The sequence below is a fragment of the Perca fluviatilis genome, chromosome 19 (assembly GCF_010015445.1).
Source record: "Perca fluviatilis chromosome 19, GENO_Pfluv_1.0, whole genome shotgun sequence".
Lineage (NCBI taxonomy): Eukaryota > Metazoa > Chordata > Actinopteri > Perciformes > Percidae > Perca > Perca fluviatilis.
Genome location: NC_053130.1, coordinates 20,941,441 through 20,963,075, shown reverse-complemented (window position 1 = coordinate 20,963,075; position 21,635 = coordinate 20,941,441). Strand labels below are relative to the sequence as shown.

Here is a 21,635-nt window from a genome sequence, read left to right as displayed (position 1 = left end):
CCTCATCACTGCATCATGGCTTAACTGTGAATTGTGATTATCCTGCAGTTCAAGTTAATGAATAATAGAATGTCAAAAAATAAGCCAATCTGTCACAAGATATTTTTAGTTTGTTGTCACTCAGTGCCTGTTAACAGTGTTTAAGTCGAAGTGGCAGTGTTTTCTTCAGACAGCTCTGGGCAGCCCCAGGGAGCCTAGGTCTCTAATTGACAGTGATGTGCTCTTTAAATCGGTGCTGAAATTTTTCATCCACCGAGCTGACCGGAGCTGCAGCGCCTGACAAGACACATTAATTAATACAGAAAAAAAGAGGACAAAAATAAAAACCTAGAAAAAAATGAATTAAATGCCAACTATTCATAAGTGGAAATGCACTGGCTTATAGGGCTGCACAATTAATCGAATTTTAATCACGATCACGATTTTGGCTTCCCACGATCAAATTTGCGTGATCGAGCGATATTTAAAATGCGTCATTCCGTTCATAGAACAGTTTTTGCAAAGCCAATCTAGCGCTCCATAAACCACTGTCTGATCACATGTCTCCATGAGCCAATCAGAGCTGTTCCCTGCCCGCACCGCGCAGCTTAGTTTCTAGATGTAGACAGTCACAGAGGACAGAGTAACGTGAGGAATATTCCACAACAGGTAGCAGTCGGTCATCATAAGCCGGTCACAATGTTTACCAGTTTACCAGTAAACGCAACGTTTTGTCCCGTCTTTGTTGTTTTTCAGACAACAGCAGTGACCAGTGCTAGTTTGTGTCTTTTAGCTCATAGCTTTAGCAGCAGAATGGAATCCTACAGTGAAATACAGACACACTACACTGTTTAGCAGTCAGCTACTGTGGCTAACGGTAGGCTAACGTTACCTGCAGTGTAACGTGTTATTAGTGTTTACTAGCGTGACATTCAGCGATGTTTATGTTGTCTCTAACGTGGGTTTCGGAGCATCAGAGCGCAACGCAGACATGTAAGTGGCAGCGTAATGAGCCAGAGAAATCCGTGTAGCTATTTCGTCTGGTAGATACCAGGCACCACATGCGCCGTTAACGTGAACAGAAAATTGCGTTGCCTGTATCTTTCACGGCAAACATGCATGTGTGGAAAGCCGTCGCACAACAGCTGAAATGGCATACTCCTTCACAGTATCCTTCAATAAAGGAGGAATGTAGCACAATATGGATGTATTAGTAGGAATGTAGCACAATATGGATGTAAAAGCAGTTATAATTATATAATTATGTGACAATAAAATTTGATTTGGCTAAAATCAACAAAAAATCGTGATAATTAATCGTGATCTCAATATTGATCAAAATAATCGTGATTATCATTTTGGCCATAATCATGCAGCCCTACTGGCTTAGCACAGTTCTTTTCAAGAACTTCAATTTAACATTTTCTTATGACACAATTAGGTCTGGATCTATTGAAGAAAGGCCTGCTGTTTCCTGCTTTTTCCCTCTATTTTACTTAAACATTAGCTTTCACTTTAGCATGATATTAAATGTTGATGGAATCAAAATATTTTCTCTTTGAATTATAAGTAGTTATGTGTGGAAACAGAATATTATAATTCTGGAAATGTGACAATATGGCACAGTGTCATCTCTAAGACTATTATTTTTATGGAAACTAAAGGAACTGCACTAAGAAAACAAACAGAATTCATACCAATAGAAATGTTAGCATACAATTACTTAAATGCACAAAAAAAGGCCAGTGCCGTATGGTAATTTTTCATTCTTCCCACAGCCTATGTGAAATCATCCAGCCTATTAACACACAATGCTTTACACTATACAGTTTGATGCTAGTTACCAAAGCCACAATTTACCTTCCACGAGTTCTACATCTATTTTCAGTTCAGTATCTATTTTAGCTTAACAATGCATGCAACTAAATGGAATTTGAACATATGAGTGGGAAAAAGGGAAGAACTAAAAATAGAAATCAATTAATCAGTCAAATATTTGGCAAATATTAGTATAACAACTACTGGAGTCCATGTATTCACAGATTATTCATTCACACTATCCTCATGAACCAAGAATGACCTTTTAAAGCATTAGAGGGAGGAATGAGAGCTTAGAGCTTTTTTATTTGCATACACAAACAAGGGATGCAATCCAAGATGCATGAACAATGCTATTTAGCATTTAGAAAGGTGCTAAGAAGGGCTGGCTCACAGAAGCATGTCTAGAGATCACATCATGCGTTATTGTGTGGAGGCGTTTGTTGTGCAAGTATCCGCTTCTCATCAGGCAATGACCTTCAAATACTGTAACACTTTACACACAAAGACCTAACACTCTGGTTTTCAGAGAGAACAGTGTGTCCTTATACAGTATGTGACACTGGCACTCTATTATAGAGCTTAAACTGTCTCATTTCTATTGGTATTTACTGATACTGAAAGTGTTCTGTCACTTCAGCATCATTCAACAGTTAGAAGGCTAACATATTATGAATACAGAGAAGTAATTATTAATTCATCACTGTTCCTGAATAATAAATGTCAGGGATATTTACCTCCCAAAATATTGAAATGTAACCTCTTTGTTGACACACACTGACACACACACACACACACACACACACACACACACACACACACACACACACACACACACACACACACACACACACACACACACAATGAATCCTACAACAAGATCTATTCTCTCTCCCTCCCTCTTCATCCATTTCTTTCTGCTCTGTGAGGCAGGTTAATGAGAATAATAAAATCACACTCTGTATTTCCTCTGTGCCTTGAATGGCCTCATCAATTTACAACTGGCGTGAAAGTAGAAAAAAAAAAAAAGAATTGCGAGGGGGAGACAGGGAAATCGTGCATGTCTAAAATACCTGCACTTTCAAAGCATGCGTTTTATATCAGCCTTGAATTCATGAGTGAAAAGGTTTGTTAATTAAAAACAACTCAGGGTGCAGAAAAGCAGCTGACTGCCATATCTGGCTTTGTCATTAATTCAAGCCTCCCTCCACCTCCTCCCCACTGCTCATCATTCTCCAGCTGACAGCTGACACAACACCTTCAGGCATTTCTTATGCACCCGTAGCTCTTGGTCTCAATATGATAAAATGTAATATCTACATCAATATAAGGTGCAAGTCAGATATATTTCAGTGCACTGATTGAATTCCCATTGCCTTAGCTTTAGGATATTTAAATGTCAGGATCATATAATGGCTGCAGAGTAGACATTTTAAACATTTAAACACTTCAAAAGAATAAAGCATGAAAGTCCAGAAACAGTAAGAGTTAGAGAAGAATAAGAAGAAATGTGAACAGTAACTTACTGGAGGTACAGTTAATCCTGATACAATCTAGATGGGGAAGAATAGATGAGAGATAAATTCATCTTTCAACGTTACAGCTGCAGACATCATTAAAGCATACAGTCCACCCCTCTGGGGACACACACACGGACACTGTCCGTCCTCTGATGCTCTCACCCGTGGCCCCGAGCTGCAGTGAGCTTGTAAAAGCTCTGCAGTGTAGTTGTGCCAGAGAAGCCCAACATGGTTTACAGGAATACGTGTTCCAGCAATGTAGAACCGAAAATCATGAGAGCTGAGGTTAAGTTATTTATTTTTCCATGTAGCCAAACAAAATGTTTTACATGTTGTATGCTGGGAGATGACGGTTATAGGAAATGATCTTCAATACGGTATGAGAGCATCAGATTTTGGTCAGGGTCAAACAGGGCCAGGAGGAGGCTATTCCGTTTTGTTCTACTTTTATACCTCACTACATTTTAATGAGGCACAAATTTTACTTTTTAATCCATTACATTAATATGACTATAGCTGGCTATAGTTAGTCGTTGGCGTGCAGATTCTCTTTTTACATAAAAAGAAAACATACGGCCATTATTAAATATAGTGCACTGTTAAAGTATAGATTTATGTAGTTAAGTAGGTGAAACTAGCTCCACCGACTAGCATTAAAATGCTGCTCACATGTTAATGCCTCAGTGATAATCATCACTCTAACACTCTAAAAGTAGGGGGCATTCTGCACATTTTAATGAGTCCTTTGACTTTTGATAACTAACATTTCAACATTTTGAAGGCAAAACTTTTACTTTCTCTACACTGTTGTATTGCTACTTTTACTCAAGTAAAGGATCTGAAAACTTTTCACCAATGCCCAACAGTATATACAGTAGGTAGAATTTAGCTCTACCTCGACCAGGTGCGTCATTGGAATGCTACTACTATTTAATGTATTAGTAATGATCCACAATAAATTCTATCTCAAATGGAAATCTCTTGATAACAAATTTGAATGGACTTGCAATGAGTATTTTATATGTGGTATTGTTACCTCTACTTAAAGTAAAATATCGGAATACTTCTTCCACCAGGGAAGACTAGTAGAGGCAGCACTGCTAACTGCTATTATTTTATTTTACTTGTAACAAATTGTCTTGATCCTACCACAACAGCTCTTGCACAAATCCATACTGACTGACACTATTTCTGTATCTTTTCTTTTACCTCTCGGTTTCCTGAGGCTAAGCTCATGTCGTGCTCCAAGAAAGGTGACCCAGATCGAACTCCCTCCCCTCCATTCCATTTGGCCCTGCCTGTCGTGTGTTGTCAACCACAGCAGAAAAGTGGTCGCAAACAGCCAGAGACCAACACTAGCCTACCCTTACAGGGAATGCTCTGCTATTTGAAGGAGGGACCGGGGGAGACAGGCTTCAAGCGCTGATGGCCGGGGACAAACTCCAAAACTCTAAAATGTGTCAAAGATAATTCAAAAGAAAACAGAACATGGTGACCTGTTTTCATCAGAGGGCATGTTTTTGTAGTCGCAATGATCTGACTTGTCAGCCCTGTCAGTGTGTGGCGCTGTTGTCTTTCATGGTGGGACACATGCTTCCTTGTGGTTGACAGCAGACACAGACTGTCTACTTTGTATGCACCGCTAAACAGCACCGCTTAGGGAGCCCATTTATGTTTAGCCAGTGGAAAAAAGAAATAGATGGCTATCATTTGTGTGGCATTGCTCTGTTTGAGATATATCAAACTTTTCACAGGCATCATTGGATTCTTTCCTGAGCAAATAAGCACACATACTCACACAGAGTCTTTCATTTTGTCCCCAATTTTCTTTTTGCTGTAGGCGGGTGTTATTTACGTGCAATCAGGTGCATAGGTGAACAAATGATTGCAGGGCATTGGTTGGCCATAACTCACAACTAAGGGCTGCATCATATTAAGTAACCAATATGAGAGGAGTTCTGATATTATAAATATACTCAACATCAGAGGAATTATTAGCTCCCTCATATGAATGATAACAGGATGATTTTAAAAGAAACAACAGGAAAGAATACAGCAGTATGTGCGCTGTAAGAGCAATTCCCTTTAGAGCAGTATGGATGTTGATCAGAGGTTAGCTGATGGAGTGGGCAGCGAGCATTCTCTGCTGGGCAACGGCAGCTGTGTGTTCAACTGGCAGTGAGCGGAGAGCCGCAGACTTTTGGCATTGAAAGTCTTTACACCTTCTCCCTCTATTCAAAATATTATATGGTGTAGGCGTGTATGTGAGAGAGAGAGAGAGAGAGTGTGTATATGACACATGACGCTGCTGCAGTCGGTGTATGTCCGAGGCGTTACCTAAATTGACAGTCAGTCGGACGCGGCCGCTCTCCAGCTCGAGACGCAGGGTGTCAGCAGACTCCCTAGATGTGGTGGCTATTAGGATGCCAAAGGCTCGCTGGGAGCGGAAGCGCAGAGACACATCTTCGGCTTCTGTGTGCATCACCACTGGCAGCTGGACCTTCATAAACTTACTGCCGTCGTAGCTGAGGATGGTCGCCTCTGGAGAGAGAGAATAAGGAGGAAAACAAGATGAGTGATCGGTAAAATGGAGTATAGCACTTTTAAGCCAAACCAATGATTGGGCCTGTCAGTTCAGCTTTTAATGTCATCCTATTTGTGTATATAATTTATTGTTGTGACTTTTAATCTTGATCAAAGACATACATCAGGGGTGGAGATAATTAATATTTAATATATACTCAAATACAGCTCTGTGATTTGGAAGTCACCAAACACACAGTGAGAAAGCCGGTTATGTGTCTGTTGGATAAATGCACCCATATACCTCTACTGCAATACTAGCTTTGCAGTGAGCAAGCCTAGCAGCCTGCACTGACTTGTCATCCAGCATTCAGTTACATAGAGGACTGAATAAAGCATGAAGTTGACAAACACAGGGACTATAGGCTTCCAGGAGTGTCTCCGGGTGTGTTTCTCAGACATGTGCTTTGCAGGTTTGTTAGAGAAGACTGTCTCACTGATATAGGACATCCCAAGGCATTCTGACAGCAGACGAATCCAACTAGGCTACTAAAATTACAAAATGCAATACAAAACCAATGGCTTGATTCAAAACTCACTTAGCGAGTATCTCCTAAATGGAATGTATACAAATATGTCATGCATGAGCAGTGTGCATTACACCATGTACTACAGCTGACAGCTACCTACACTTCAGAGTCCTGTCTTCTCTGTGCCAATTTAGGTGGTGGTGGCCTCAATCATAGACAATACAGAGTATGTAGAAAAAAATAAATATGTATAGGTAAGTCCATCAATAAAAGTAACCAAGTTAATGGTTTACTAAAGAACAAGTGGCAGCCTTGCATCCATATTTTTTTAATCTGCAATTTAATAGTGACAAACTACAAAAGGACAAATTGATATTGACAGTGGAAAAAAAACACAAACGGCGAGAGCATTGTAATAGTCTGTGGACCTTGAATATTGAGCTTCTGCTCAGGGTGACTGCATTTACTCAAAGCATTAGGCAGCCGTCTGGAGAAATGCAGGGGAGATTGTTTAACGCTGGCAGGGGGTTGTAACAGCATTTCCGGTAGTGTAACTAAACCATAACCCAATAACAAAGCCATTACTGTAGCTGCAGTGCTGAGACAGATAGAAGACAAGTTGGAAGGACGGGAGATGGAGAGTGGTGGGAGCGATAGGGTACCAATGTACATACACCTCCTCATCACCACTTCCTCGTCACACAGAGCCAATGTCACATCCATCCCCTGGGATGACTCCGTCACATTCCTCACCCAAATCCAATTTCTCCATGCCCTCCTGGGGTATGCAGCAGATGACAGGGGCGTGTGACAAACGAGTTTTCGCTGCTAAACTGTCTGCTTCCTGCCAGGGAGCTAAAGCAAAGAGCTGCTTTTAGACACTGTAAGCAGATGCCAGGAAAAATGGAGGAAGCTCCTAATACTTAGCAATACTTAAAAATCATTATCACAGCAATATTAGGTAGCACATGAGAGCATTTCAGTAGCTGAAGTGTTTGACTTATTCTCGGTATGTAACTATGCTATACAAGGTGAGAAGACAGTAATGTGATGTACCATTTGCAACATTTCGTCTAAATAAAGAACATTTGACTCATATGAATAATCCAGATTTCTTTTTTCAGACCGAATAATCAAATTAATTAAAAAGTAAATATTGAATTTCATTCAAGATGTCGCCTCTGCTGAAATTCATATAGGAGGTTGTCTAAAATGTCACAAATAAGCAAAGTCCAGATAGATATGAAAGTATGGAGAACAGGGATGGGCATGATTACTCGACGATCGTTAATTGATTATTAAGAATTTCGTCGATCACATTAATTTGTTATCGACTAAACTAATACTGGTTGCGTTGCGTAGTGTGAGTCTTGAAGCAATGAAATTAATTTCACAGTGTAGCAGCAATTAAACATTTTACCACCTGGGGGCAATATTTGACTCCACACTCAGTTACCTGGCTGCTAGTTTCCGTTTTGATTTCAAAAGTAATCATGAATAAGACATGGCGAAGTGTGGCCTGGGACCATTTTGATTTAAAAAAACGACTTAGTTCACTGCAAACACTGCGATGCAGTGTATAAGTACAACACGGTCACAACTCAAATGATGTAGCCTACCACTAAACAAAGTGCATCCGACCCTGGTTATGTCGGTGGCGGCCGTGGTGCATCCTGCTCGGTCTCAACCTAGCATAAACTCGGCGTTAGAACGGAGGAGCTGCGATTCACAACGTGCAGAGAAAATTACCCAAGGGACCTGCAAGTTCATTGAGATGGACATTGGAACCAGCATATCACATTTCGTCGCGACGTACCATCACCAGACTGGTAGAAACTCGCTACGAAGAACGGAATAAGGTTCCCCGGGCTGGCCAAGTTAGCGCGGAGGTACCTGTGCATCCCAGCAACGCAGGTGTTTTGGGCGGCTGGACTGACGGTCACCAAGTAGCGGTCGCGTCTGACCCCAGATCATGGCAACATGCTTATCTTTCTCAACACAAATCAGTAGACCGGTGCAGAAGTTGTATGTGAGTTAGCCTACTGGTTATTTTTTATTAGGCTTTGTCCGTGCCTTGGATAGTTTTGAGTTACATTTTGACAAAACCTGTCAGATCTAAGTATTATGTTTTTGGTTAAGTTATTATTTAACATGATTCTTTTTATTTATTATTTTGGAACAACCGATGGACTCTGTTTAAGAACGCCGGCTCGCAGCTGCAGGTTCTGCTGCTTCAGAGCACCGCACGGCAGCGCATGTATCTATAATCTATATCTATAACCTCCAGTTTAACTGCCACAAGTTGTTCTTCTTGTAATTAAGATCTCATCGAGGAAAAACACACTGTTTTTTTTTATTTTCACTGCATTTTTAATTTATAAAAAGTTATATAAATAATGAATTTTAACATAAAAATATGAATGATTAATCGACTAAGAAAATGTAATCGAATACCCATCCCTAATGAAGAATGACTTGTGAGTAGAGCCCAACCGATAAAAGAATTTTTAAGGCTGATATCGATACAAATATTTGATGATTTAAAAATCCGATATTCCGATATATATGGGTCGATATATATTTAAAAAAAAGAATTCAGAAACACGTAACATAAACAGATTTCCCTAAAATTTGTCCTCACTAAAATAATATGATAATGCAGTTTAAAAATAAACGTTTTATTGTCACAACAGAACAGAGGAACATCAAAATATAAAGTTCTGATAAATAAAATGTATAGAAATACAAACTTAAGATATGAAACTTAAAGTCCTTTGAACAAAAACACAATAACAAAAAATAATAATCATTGTGTAGCCAACAGGGATGTTGTATAGTGCCCTTTGATGGACAAACTATGCAAAGTCAACACTCATAACATGGTTGAAGGGTGTTTCGTCAGTTTTTATTTTATTTTTAAATATTTATTTATCGGCCATTATAAATGCTGATACCGATATATATAATATCGGCCCGCCAATATATTGGTCGGGCTCTACTTGTGAGGGAATCATTACCTAATGTAAAGTGAGCAGCTGTCAAAAATCCAATCCTGGAAGCCCAGTCATTTTTAATGGCACTCCCATGTTTAATATCAAAATAAATTGAGAGGACTGAAGCTGGAGCTTCTGTCTGTGTCGACCCAACAGGAGGCTGTCAGAGGGGAGATGGAGCATACCAAAACTAAACCAAGCATTCATTTTTTGTTTTGTAAAGAAAATACAACATTGTTATTATTAGGGTGCCAGGCCCAATCCAGTTCAGAATTTGCTAGAAAACACCTGCCAAAGGCTTTTGGAAAATGTTTCCATGGCTCTGAAATATCATAAATAATTTTCATTCTCTGATGTCTTTTTCACTGCAGCTTTGAGTATCTTAGTATACACAATCCAATAATAATAAATAATAGACTTGTTGCTATTAAATGCGTGAAAACAACCTTCCAGGTGAGTGGATTTCCAGAGACAGCGAAACTATTCTCTGTACAGAGAGAAACAGCATCATCAGAGGCCAACCTCACATCTGCTGCCCTGTGACTGTCCATACTGCGACTTCATTGGGGCTACAAAATTATTACATTACATGTCATTTAGCTGACGCTTTTATCTAAAGTGACTTACAATTTCTATATACGTCAGAGGTTGCATGCCTCTGGAGCCACTTAGGGGTGGGGGAAAAAATCGATACAGCATAGTATCGCAATACTTTCCGTGGCAATACAGTATCGATACACAGACGCCAAGTATCGATCTTTTATTATATATGTGTTGGTCAGTTTGTCTGCTTGACAATCTCATTTTGCAGCAATAAAATTGAAGTGAGATGAACAAACTGAGAAATGTATCTTTTTAGATAAAACAGAGGTTGACAAAGTTTTCTTTTGGGGACATAATTTGAAATTGGGAAAAATTTGAAGTTGCAAAAAAGGTAATAAATTGCAATATATCGCAGAATATTGCAATATCTTTAAAATCGCAATATTGTATCGTGACACAAGTATCGTGATGATATCGTATTGTGAGGCCTCTGGGGATTCCCACCCCTAGAGCCACTAGGGGTTAACTGTCTTGCTCAGGGACACATTGGTTGATGTATCACAGTGGGAATCAAATGCTGGTCTCCCACACCAAAGGCATGTGTCATATCCACTGCGCCATCAACACCCCTAAATGAGAGCAAGGATAGAAAATGAATCGGTGTCCGTTAGGAGTGGTGGAATCTGCAACTTCAGCTTGTGCTGTCAGGAATACATGCGACAGCCAAGATGGTAAAGATTTAGCATGTGCGAATTAGGTTCTTCAGCCATTGAGACTATTAAAAGGACAATTACCAGTAGGTTTAATGATTTAAAAGTTAATCTTCAGTCTTTGCTCTGCTATCAAAGTTCCCTTAACAGGGCCTATTATAAGAAGCTGTAGAAACCAGGAATCAAGAGCTGTAATGTACATCTTAAACTGTTAGTCCTTTGCCAAAGGCTGAGACTCATTGAATGTCTCCTTACTAAAACTAATGTTATTGTCTATTTGACTTCTAGCCAGAAATCTATTTCACAACATATGCTTATAGTCCCAGAAAATCAAGCCCCAGAAGTCTGACAGTCACAATGTCCATGTTTTTCGACACATTTTCTGCGCATCTGTGTTAAGGCATGAGACGACCAGTTCTCTCTAATTTGTTACTATATTCAAGAGTGGTGAATGGTGACTAACACACAGTGTGCTGTCAAAGGGCATGGCTAAAACATGTTTAATGCTAAAACTCAGCCATATTCCCCTTTGAGGGCATTTCACAATTATGCAATAACATTCTGCACCTCTTGGCTTTAGCTTCGGGCCAATGGCACATAGATTTATGCTCTGAAAAGCAATACATGTGCTCAAAAAAACAGTTTTTCTATAGTTCTACCAATTTAAATAATGGTATTATGTTTTCCATTCAAGTTGTAGAGCTTGCCATTGTGGACTGTTTTAGAGCATGATATCCGCCACCTAGTAAAGATCATGGTAATGATATATTGCAATATTCCAAAAGAATGACCTATAATGACTACTATATATCACAACAAAACAAGGAAGATGTCAAGCTCATAAAATCCCTGCTGGTGAGCAGGTAAAAGCAGGACAAAGCCTCTGACGCATACATCAGCAAGTCGTATGCATATGTGTATCTAGCACATGTGGTGTACAGTATACTTGAGTATACTTGTGTATCGATCTGTATATTGATCTTCAGCTTCTAGCTTCATTCATTGCAGGTATCTTTAAGTAAACATCCATCTGCAGCCATTGTCCATGTGATATAATGCAGGTGCTGTCAGTGTTGGAATCCAGCATGTCATAGCTCATTAGGGAATATGTGCATGAGCTGCAAGGCACCTACTACACCATCTGGGAGGTTGCCTTAGCCTCACACTGCAAGACTAATATTTGGGCTAATTAGCAACTAGAGGAACAATGAAGGGGAAGACATTTGGGATGCAAGGGGGAAAATTGCTTTGTCTGCTTAATTACAATCTCTCAAAATAGGGCGAATAACTCTGTGGTTCTCTTCCGAAGCTCCACCTCCTGTTTCTTCCGCTCGTTGTCGTCATCCTCCTCCGCCATATGCAGTAGCTGTATTTTGCCACCGGGTGGTACACCATGCATGGATAAGCGAGAGCTGGGGTAATTCTTTTGACAGCTCCTCGGCCTGCTGGTGCCTGCTTCATCCTACCAGTGCAGAGGCAATCTGGAGCCATCAAAACAGCTGGCAGCACACCAGGGCCCATCCTCCATACCACTGCTCCCACTCACACTCTCGCCGATGCCAGTCTCGTATAAGAGCAGAGACAGCCAGAAACTAAGAGTTGGACAAAGGAGCCAAGATGCCAGAAGACGCTTGAGTGTTGGGAATGAGGAGAGGCGGTCGTAGTGGCAGAGACCTTTGTAGCATGCAGCACTTTCTGTGAAGTAGTTTCAAATGCAGACCTGCAGGTTTTCTGCTTTTGTTTTCAAATAGTCAGAGTGCATTATATATTTTTGAATCTAAGAATACATTTGGGATAAGTCATTATCTTGCTGAAGTGAAACGATCTGTATCCCATGCCCACTCCACCTCCCTCATGTACTATGCAACTGTCAACTCATTAGCTAGAATGGAAGTGCACGTGTGGAGAATGAGAGCCAAGCCTAACACATTCATCAGAGATGGAGGATATTCACTTACTCTCCTTTATGTACCTTAGCTTTTTCTCTATAATTACATAGTAATTTCCTGCCTTATTAACTACATTACTGCATTCATGACAGCAAATACAAAATATTTCTGGTATCATGTACCTTTGTTTTATTTTGCTTTCATTTCACTCAGCAGATTTCTATCAGTATCCAGCTGTATCATTAGCATCTTAGCCAGATATGTTCTACATTCCAATTACAGGATATTTAGGCAACACCATTTTATCAAGTGAGTAACTTGAGTACAGAGGAGAAGCATGAGCATATGTACAGGCGGCAACTGTACATACATATGTAACTGTGTGGGATGTGTTACATTCCAACTGGAGTTCATTTTTACTCCCTGATGAGAGAACCTGTTCCTGCTGACATTCCTGTGCAGATGCATCACGCTGTGATAACAGTGTGACACGCTTGGGCTCTTTTTGACATTTGCCTTGATTATGCATATGTTAACTGTTTTTTTGCTCATTTGCTGCAATCGCTCCGTTGAGACTTCATGATGAAAACTCAATACATACTGCTGCATCATATAGGCTTTACAACTTGTGTACCATCCTGGCTTTAGGGACTTAAAAGGATATATTGTACTAGTGTAGGGTAATATTCATGTTGATATGATAATCATAGATTCACTGTATACAGTAGCTTTACATACTGTGAATATACACTTCCACTGATGCACTTGGTTAAATATGAATTCATGAACACAAAATAAACATTAAGCCACTTATCTGTGATTGAATCCAAAAAACGGTAAACAATATTCTTAAGACTCTCAACAGATTTTCATTACACCCAAATCTTGGGCTATTAATATAGGTTTATATTGGAAATCTAATTGGTGAATAAACTATACAGCCAACATATTTATTCACTCAGTCTGATTATGTAAATAAGCCTGAAATTCCAATTTTATTCAGAAAATAATTGCCTCAGAGCTGACCATATTAGCAAGTGAAGAATTTGGCTTCCTCACACAGCTGGTTGTTCTTTTAATCCGGCTATATTTCAATCAAAGAGGTCAAAAGACATTTCTCTGTTTAGAAAGGCCAACAAGCTATTGCTGAAAAATTCTGAAAAGCAGGATCATGTTGAGCCTTGCATTAGTGAACACAGAAATGTCTTTATGACAGGTTGTTATTTTCACCTACATTACAGATATGGTAACAACAAAATACAACTACAGTAAAAAGGATCGGCAGTGGAGTGCTAAGGCCAGTTCATCAAGATGGTCTCGGGGACTAACTTCAAGCAAATGCAACTCTAAACAAACAAACAAATATTGTTTATTATGTCATAAGCTACAGCAACTAACGTGAAACACTACTGAGGAATTTGTGATTTTATTTTATTACGAGCACCCATAAAAACTGTGCTTTCCATGTGATAAACTACTGCAGGTGTCAGGTTTACGTGTGCTCCAGCTAAGACATGGAGCAATAAGAGTTCACTGTGTGACACTCACTTCTCCTATTTCTCTTCTCTGGAGGAGAGGGGGATAAGTATTCTACACCAAGTCCGGTCATGAACGAGTGGTTTGATGAGCCAAATGGTTAGCAGAAGACAGCCAATTTACAGGCTAGTGTGCATGGTGGACGTGACCAGCAGCGTCTCAGTGGTGCATCAGTCACCTGCCACTCAACATAGTCTAACATCAAGCAGTCAACACTCTACGTACCCCGACTCATTCTGTCTGCCTCTCTGTGGCTGTCTGCCTCCACATGCACACTTTCTTTCTCAGCTGGTATTACTTTCACTTGGCTGTTTCAGACCTGCTGATGTTCAACCATCAGCCTGGATAAAAGGACCACCTGCAGGCTTTTGTCTGGAGATGCTGTTCAATCAGAACTTAAAAGGAGGTCCCTTTCAGAAAAAGAATGTTAAATCTGAAGTGTATATAATTAAAAATATTAATATTTTTCTGCTTTTCTTTGATGTCAATTATATTCACATTTTCACGATCCAATGCCTACCTCAACACAATGCGTAGTGTGGTAGAAGTCGCTGTGTAGCATCATCAACATTTCACACTGACAAATCCAGATTATGCCTACCGGGCAGATATGCCGTGCTACCAAACAGCTGGGTAGACAAAATTAGACAAAAACAAAGTCCTACCTCTTTCACAGGAGCGTCCCAGGTATCCAGTCCCAGAGCAGTCACACACGTAGCGGTTCCAGCCCTCTCTACAGACCCCATTGTTTTGGCAGGGATTGCTCAAACACTGTTTGGGAGGCTCCTTAGAGCAGGAGGGCTTGACCCCGGCAGCCTTCTGGACCTCGGCCAGGCGCCGGACATCCTTACTCTGTCCGTCAATGAATAGATCCCGGATGCAGCCCACGTAACCGTAGTTGAGTAGTGCTGTCCACACCTCAGTGGGGAACACCAGCCCCATTTTGTTCTCTGGCAGACCCCCGAGGTAGAGATTGTCATCCAAGTCCAGGATCTCACTTTCTCCAGGGGCTGTGTAGGCAGTACGTAGGGTGTTGATAGAGATGGTACCTAAAAAGATAAGACACAGTGGGATAAGTTTTTTTTTTTTTTAAACAACTCTGAGGTTATTCATCAGATGGACACATTATAACACCTATTGGTGACTGTAGATGCTAAAAAACACTATCTGCCCTGCAGTAACACAAACATGCAGAGAAGACCATTTAAAGATGGTTTGATGAAGAAATTAGCTTAATTGGTGTTATCCATCTGGACAAGGTCAGGATTTTCTTCATTTAGAATGACTGATGAGTGTTGATAAGACACATTAATCACGAGACAGCTAGTCTATTAGTAGCCTAATCTAGGATCCCTAAGAGTATCCTCTCCATTTTCCCTGGATTTCCCATAATAAATCTCCTTTATCTATAAAGCAGTGGTCATAAAAAACGAAAGAAGAGGAGAAGAAAAATCGTTACCCCTTCTATCATTTCAGCCAACCAAACAAAACCAAAAAAACCATCATGGCCATCTTTTTGAACTTGATTAACGGACTGCAGTCTGTTTTTTTTCACCCCGTCTCTCCTTCTGTTTGCCTCTCCAACACATAAACCTGCAATGAGAGTTTGTGTGTTTCCCCACCATGATTTATCGCTCTCATTCAGGTTTAATTCTCGATCTGGAGCACGGTAAACAACAGCGGACATGACTGGACTGTAAAGCTGTGGAAAGGAAGGCCTTACTGCGGGACTCAGACCGGGTGATTCATTTGTATATGGATCTGTTACTCTGAGTGCAGGAGCCATTGTGGATCTTTAATTAATGGTGGCTCCCTCCACTGCCCGCATCCTTGTCCTAAATAATCTATATACCCTGCTGCTGAGGACCCACACAGGCCATTGCCTGGGAAGAGTGGCAGAGAAACAGTAGGCAAAGGATGCTCAAAAACAGAATTGCCATAAAGGCATAATTTGCATTTTGAGTGGCAGATGCATACCATGGCAGATATGAAAGAGCTATTAGCTGATTGCCTTGGGCTACATGGCCGAGTCCTAACTGCTTGTATGTTGAAGAAGAGTGCAGCTTTTAAGTTAGTTTTCTTGTCAAATTGTTTAAACAAGCCCTTAGCCACACACACATTTTCTGCAGGGCACATAAGACATTAAATGGGGCCTTTCACATTTCATTACTGCAACCATTAGTATGCATGAATTTACATATCACAATTAAATATACGTATGACAACTATCTGTACTGTATATCGGTTTTCAATGAAAGCACAATTTAATTGTAGATGTAGTAGTTGTTTTTCTTGGCTGTTTGATCTGTTAAATCTGAATCTCTATAAAAGGTACCAATACATTAGCCAACAATAACTGTGGATATGTACTGTATGTTCTTTATAGCCAAGGTGAGCCAGCCTTCTTGCAAAAGTGCTTGAAAGAGACAGCTAAGGACCTAGTGCACAATGATTAACCTGGTCCCACTTACATGTTCCGGATCTTTTCTCAGGGTCTTGGCCCCCGACATCTGTTCTAGCACTTTTCTGCCGCCACCCACTGCCCCTGCTCTCTCCAGCCACAGCTGTTGTGACTTCCAAGCTTTGCACAATTGGCAAGGGCCACCCGTCACGTAGCCAGAACAGCTCCCTTCGGGTTATCGCTAACGAGCTCAGTACATCAAACTCATTAGCGAGGAAACTTTTCTCGGAGTAGAGCAGGTGCCCGGCTGAAGAATGAGCGTCAGTGTGGTTAGAGTGAATTGTGATGGAAGTATCTACACCCCAGTTATGTTAGATCTCTCCATATGACAGGTAGTACAAATATATTGGTTTGTAACATTACTTTGTCAATTATACAGTTACAAAGTAAATAAGTAAGGAGCAATCATCTAATGACTTACTTAAATCCCATGGTATCTATACTTAAGTCTTATTAACATTGTAAATGTCAAGCAAGCATGCTGTAAGTCTACAACTGATGTAAGTGGGAGACAAGAGAAGGATGTCAGCATCTTTAAGGCATCTACTCAGACTGTTCTGCTCACTTGTCACAGTCCTGTAAGGAAGTGTGTACACACAGTCAAGCTATGTTAAGTCAAAAGGCACTATACAGTCCCATGGGGACATGTGCCATCACCAGGCTAGCAGCATGGGAAACACACACATTGCAGGTCTGCCTATGTTTGTAACAGTATTCATAGCCGAGAGGGGAAGGGGATGTGTTTCTGTGAACGCTACCGAGCATAAGAGGAGGAGGAGATGGATACAGAACAAGATGGGAACATGGAGATAAACATGTCTGGGAAGATGAGGGAGGGGTATATGATGACAGATAAGAAAGCAGATGAGGGAACGGCAATATCTTGAGAAGCAAGTACAGGATGTACAGTTTAGGAGGGTTGATCAAAATGATGATGCAGGCAATAAATGAGGATGGATAATGATGACGAAGAGCAGCATTCCAGCCAACTTTAAAACCCTTTGACCACATTTCTGTCCATCCCTCTCTTTCCATCTCTGAGCCGTAAGAGGTACTCCATCATCAAACCTGAAGGCAGGGGTCCAAAGGACAGCTCCGATCTCTCTCACACTTTCTGCATCAGCAGCTAGGTTCAACTTGGCATGATGTCCCCTAACCCCACTCACACATCCCCAAAACATGTTAGACAGGGGATTACTACAATCCAGTTAGGGCGATACGGCCAAATCGCTCTATGTGATTGGATTCTCTGTAGAGAGAGTAGCTTGTGAGTGGGCTTAGGGGAAGTGTGCGTATGGGGATGGGTTTGTGTACTGTACGTGTGTGCATGTTTTTGTGTGAAGTAGTCGTGTGCATGCCCTGGCGGGAAGTGGTACTTCAACAGAGCAATGTCCGCGTAATGTCTCTGATGAGTGACCCACGGCACTCACAGCCCAGAAGCCCACACTTAAAAGCAGAGTGTCTTTTAGCGTCTCTAATGCATTGAGGTCAGAAGATGCTGTCTGAGAGCAAGAGTCCATTTACAGGGTTGCTTCCTGCAGTGAGAGCGGGCTAAACTAAATAGGGCAGAGATCATTATCCACCACTGTCACGGCGGCAGGAAGTGTCGCACATGGAGGACCCGGCTGCACATAATTATGCCTGGCTGTGGAGTTTCACTTTTGTTTCGAGTGATGTGCTTGGTGGTGTGTATTAATAAAACATCTGACACACAGATGAAAAGCAGAGCGTACCATTTGTTTTTTGACTCATGCTCTCAGGGTACTAGTGAATTGTTTTCTTATGCCAAAAAATTACCTTAATTCTATAAATTATTAAAAAAGTGTAACAAAAAGGGCGGTGGGGTGTATAATAGCCTACACGAGCCAAGCTAGCATTATGAAGTAGGAGGGATTGGAATTTGTTACTGAGCTTTACATGTGAAATATTAAAACTGAATAATAACGGTTGTATATTGAGAGAAATTGATTATTTCCATTCAGGCTCTCATAAAGGTGACTAATAGGTTACAGCACGGCACAGCATACACATCTATCAAAGCGTGTCTTTACACAATTTAAAGTTTATGTCCACAAATGAACTACGCCCATTTCTTTATTTCACAAAGCTCTGAATCAGCTCAGCTTTTACAAAAATATGATGTAGCAATAACTCATGTTGTAAAAAAATAATATAAAAATCTGTATTTAGAACACCGTAGAAGTTTTTATATCACTCGATATGCACAAATTTGATATTTAATACACCATTGCATTTACATGTATCATGTGGGAATGGAAATCGCATGAGGCCTTTTCAATACAAAAGGAACTACAAACATTCTAATGCTTTCATTTGAGGTGCCATGCACACATATTTACACACTGCAAACAAAAGTGTTTTGTGCAGTTTATTGAAATCTTGAGATGCAAGATTTTAGATTTCAGAGGATCGCATACTTGCAAAATTGAATGTGCACTGTGCGGCACTTCTAACATGGGAAGTCATAACATTACAGAGACCTTTTTTATGTCCTTTACACTTCAGTATGCAAGTGTTGACGCCTTAGACTTGAGGAAGGGAAGAAAAGTTATTCTGAAATGTCATTAGTGCACAGCTCAGCACAGCACTGTGCAGTAACTGTCTCAGTCCTGGGAGAGACCACCTCCTGTTTCCATGGAAACTTAGGCAGAGTAGACAGAGAGAACAGCGAAAAAGATGTTCGATAGCTTTTGTGTGCGTGTGTTAGTGTGTGGGGGTGGATGATGGGAGGTTACTCGACAGATAATGAACACAATCTAATTTAGACAGTGTTTCTTATAGTTTGGTCTACCATAACCAAATGTTGTAGATTTATGTTATTTGAAAAGTCCCCCACAGCTTTTTCTTCCACACTTATGTTAAGTTAAATCCAAGCCACTCAGTACTGTTGCTATATATGGCTGTATAGGACTATATTCACTCATCCACTTCCATTATTAGAGCTGAATTTTTGTTTAAAAAAAACCCCTCAATGATTAATATACAGTATCTCACAAAAGTGAGTACACCCCTCACATTTTAGTAAATATTTCATTATATCTTTTAATGGGACAACACTGAAGAAATTACACTTTGCTACAATGTAAAGTATTAAGTGTACAGCTTGTATAACAGTGTAAATGTGCTGTCCCCTCAAAATAACTCAACACACAGCCATTAATGTCTAAACCGCTGGCAACAAAAGTCAGTACACCCCTATGTTAAATTCCCATAGAGACAGGCAGATTTTTATTTGCATCCTGATAAAGTTCCCTTGGCCTTTGGAATTAAAATAGCCCCACATCATCACATACTCTTCACCATACCTAGAGATTGGCATGGTTTTATGTCAGTTAGCCTAATAGCTGGTTTGATTTGCATTGAGAGATGATTTTATGGAAAGTACCCCATGCCAATCTCTAGGTATGGTGAAGGGTATGTGATGATGTGGGGCTATTTTAATTCCAAAGGCCAAGGGAACTTTATCAGGATGCATAGTATCCTGGATCCATGAAATAACTGGCCTTTAAAAATAAAAATCTGCTTGCCTCTATGGGAATTTAACATAGGGTTGTACTATTTTGTTTCTAGCGGTTTAGAACTAATGGCTGTGTGTTGAGTTATTTTTTAGGGGAAGCACACATTTACACTGTTATACAAGCTGTACACTTAATACTTTACATTGTAGCAAAGTGTCATTTCTTCAATGTCCCATTAAAAGATATAATGAAATATTTACAAAAATGTGAGGGGTGTACTCACTTTTGCGAGATACTGTATATATATACACACACACACACACATACATATATATATATATATATATATATATATATACACATATATATACACATACATATATATATATATATATATATATATATATATATATATATATATATATATATATATATGCGCCGTAGTTTGGGAAATCAGGAAGCAATGCAGCAGAAACCGTAAAGTGGTCCGTGATAATATCCAGGGATCACCAAACCCGCCATCTGGCTCGGCGGAGTGAAGCGCATTTCCGAAGGTATTGCTGGAGAACAAGATCCGCAATGCCGTCACCTACACAGAGCCTGCCAAGAGGAGGACGGTAACCGCCATAGATGTGCTGCACACTCTGAAGAGGCAGGGCCGCACACTGTATGGCTTACGAAGCTAAACCTGTGATCCTAAATCACAATTAAAAGGCTCTTTTAAGAGCCACCCACTTAATCTCAAGAGATGCTTCCTGTTCTGAGTACCAGGCTTTATTACTCTATCTACTCTTAACTATATCAATGATCATTAACAAGCAGCTCAAGACGTCCCCGAAAAAAAAAAGAAAAGAAAAGAAACAAAACTCCTTGAGCAGAAATGGATAAAGAAAAGGACCTTTTGAATGGCAAGTTCAGTTTCAAAGCCCTTCATGGTTCTGTCAACAAGGCTAAAGTTATTTGCATGTACTGTCAATGTAAAGTGAGTTACCACTGGAGTACTAGTCTCAAATACCACTTGACCATTAAAAACTTGAAAAATATCGCTTTTAAAGTACATTTAGAAGAGATAAAAATGTGTGATTTTTTATATATATATATATATATATATACACACACATATATATACACATACATACACACACACACACACACAGTACTGGAGCTATTCTAACAATGTATACAGCCCAATTTAGACCACAGCCTTGTATTGCTTTGGTGGGTAATGAAACAGTTAATCTAATTTCCACCTCTTGAGATGGAGTGGAAAACATGGTCAAGGGGTATATCTAATTTGCAGCATGACATTGAAGGGCCTTGGCTCCAAGCACACACTAACAAATTGGTGCTTAGATAAGCAAATCAACAGGGACAACAGCAGAGCAACCCAGGGCTTAGAGGACACAACGGGAAAGAGGGCAAAGTTTTTTTGTGGCAAATGTGTGTCTGGAATCATGACATATGACACATAGGTACCTCTGAAGTTACGTTACCGCCAACAACACCTAACACCTTTTCACTAAATGGCTGAGACTGTTTACAACAAGCATCCAGTGCAAATACATTTCCAGTGGAGATGTAGTGTCAGCCTTGGCATGGTAATGAATATTTTCTTTCACTTTAAAGTTAACGGTGACCCTGCAGTAGTATTTCT

At 40.2% G+C, this 21,635-nt stretch overlaps 1 protein-coding gene across 37 annotated transcripts in view; it reads right to left on the bottom strand.

The window, feature by feature from the left end:
• Positions 1–21,635, bottom strand: part of LOC120547712 (neurexin-1a) — a 265,714-nt gene that overhangs the window by 142,225 nt on the left and 101,854 nt on the right. For 28 of the 37 annotated variants that reach the window (XM_039783274.1, XM_039783276.1, XM_039783275.1 and 25 more), the window contains 3 exons: positions 14,707–15,090; positions 5,655–5,858; positions 3,324–3,350 (listed from right to left, as the gene is read on the bottom strand). In XM_039783274.1, the coding sequence (XP_039639208.1) occupies positions 3,324–3,350; positions 5,655–5,858; positions 14,707–15,090 (615 nt within the window). The remainder of the gene's footprint in view (positions 1–3,323; positions 3,351–5,654; positions 5,859–14,706; positions 15,091–21,635) is intronic. The other 9 variants (XM_039783286.1, XM_039783293.1, XM_039783305.1 and 6 more) reach the window with 1 other exon arrangement.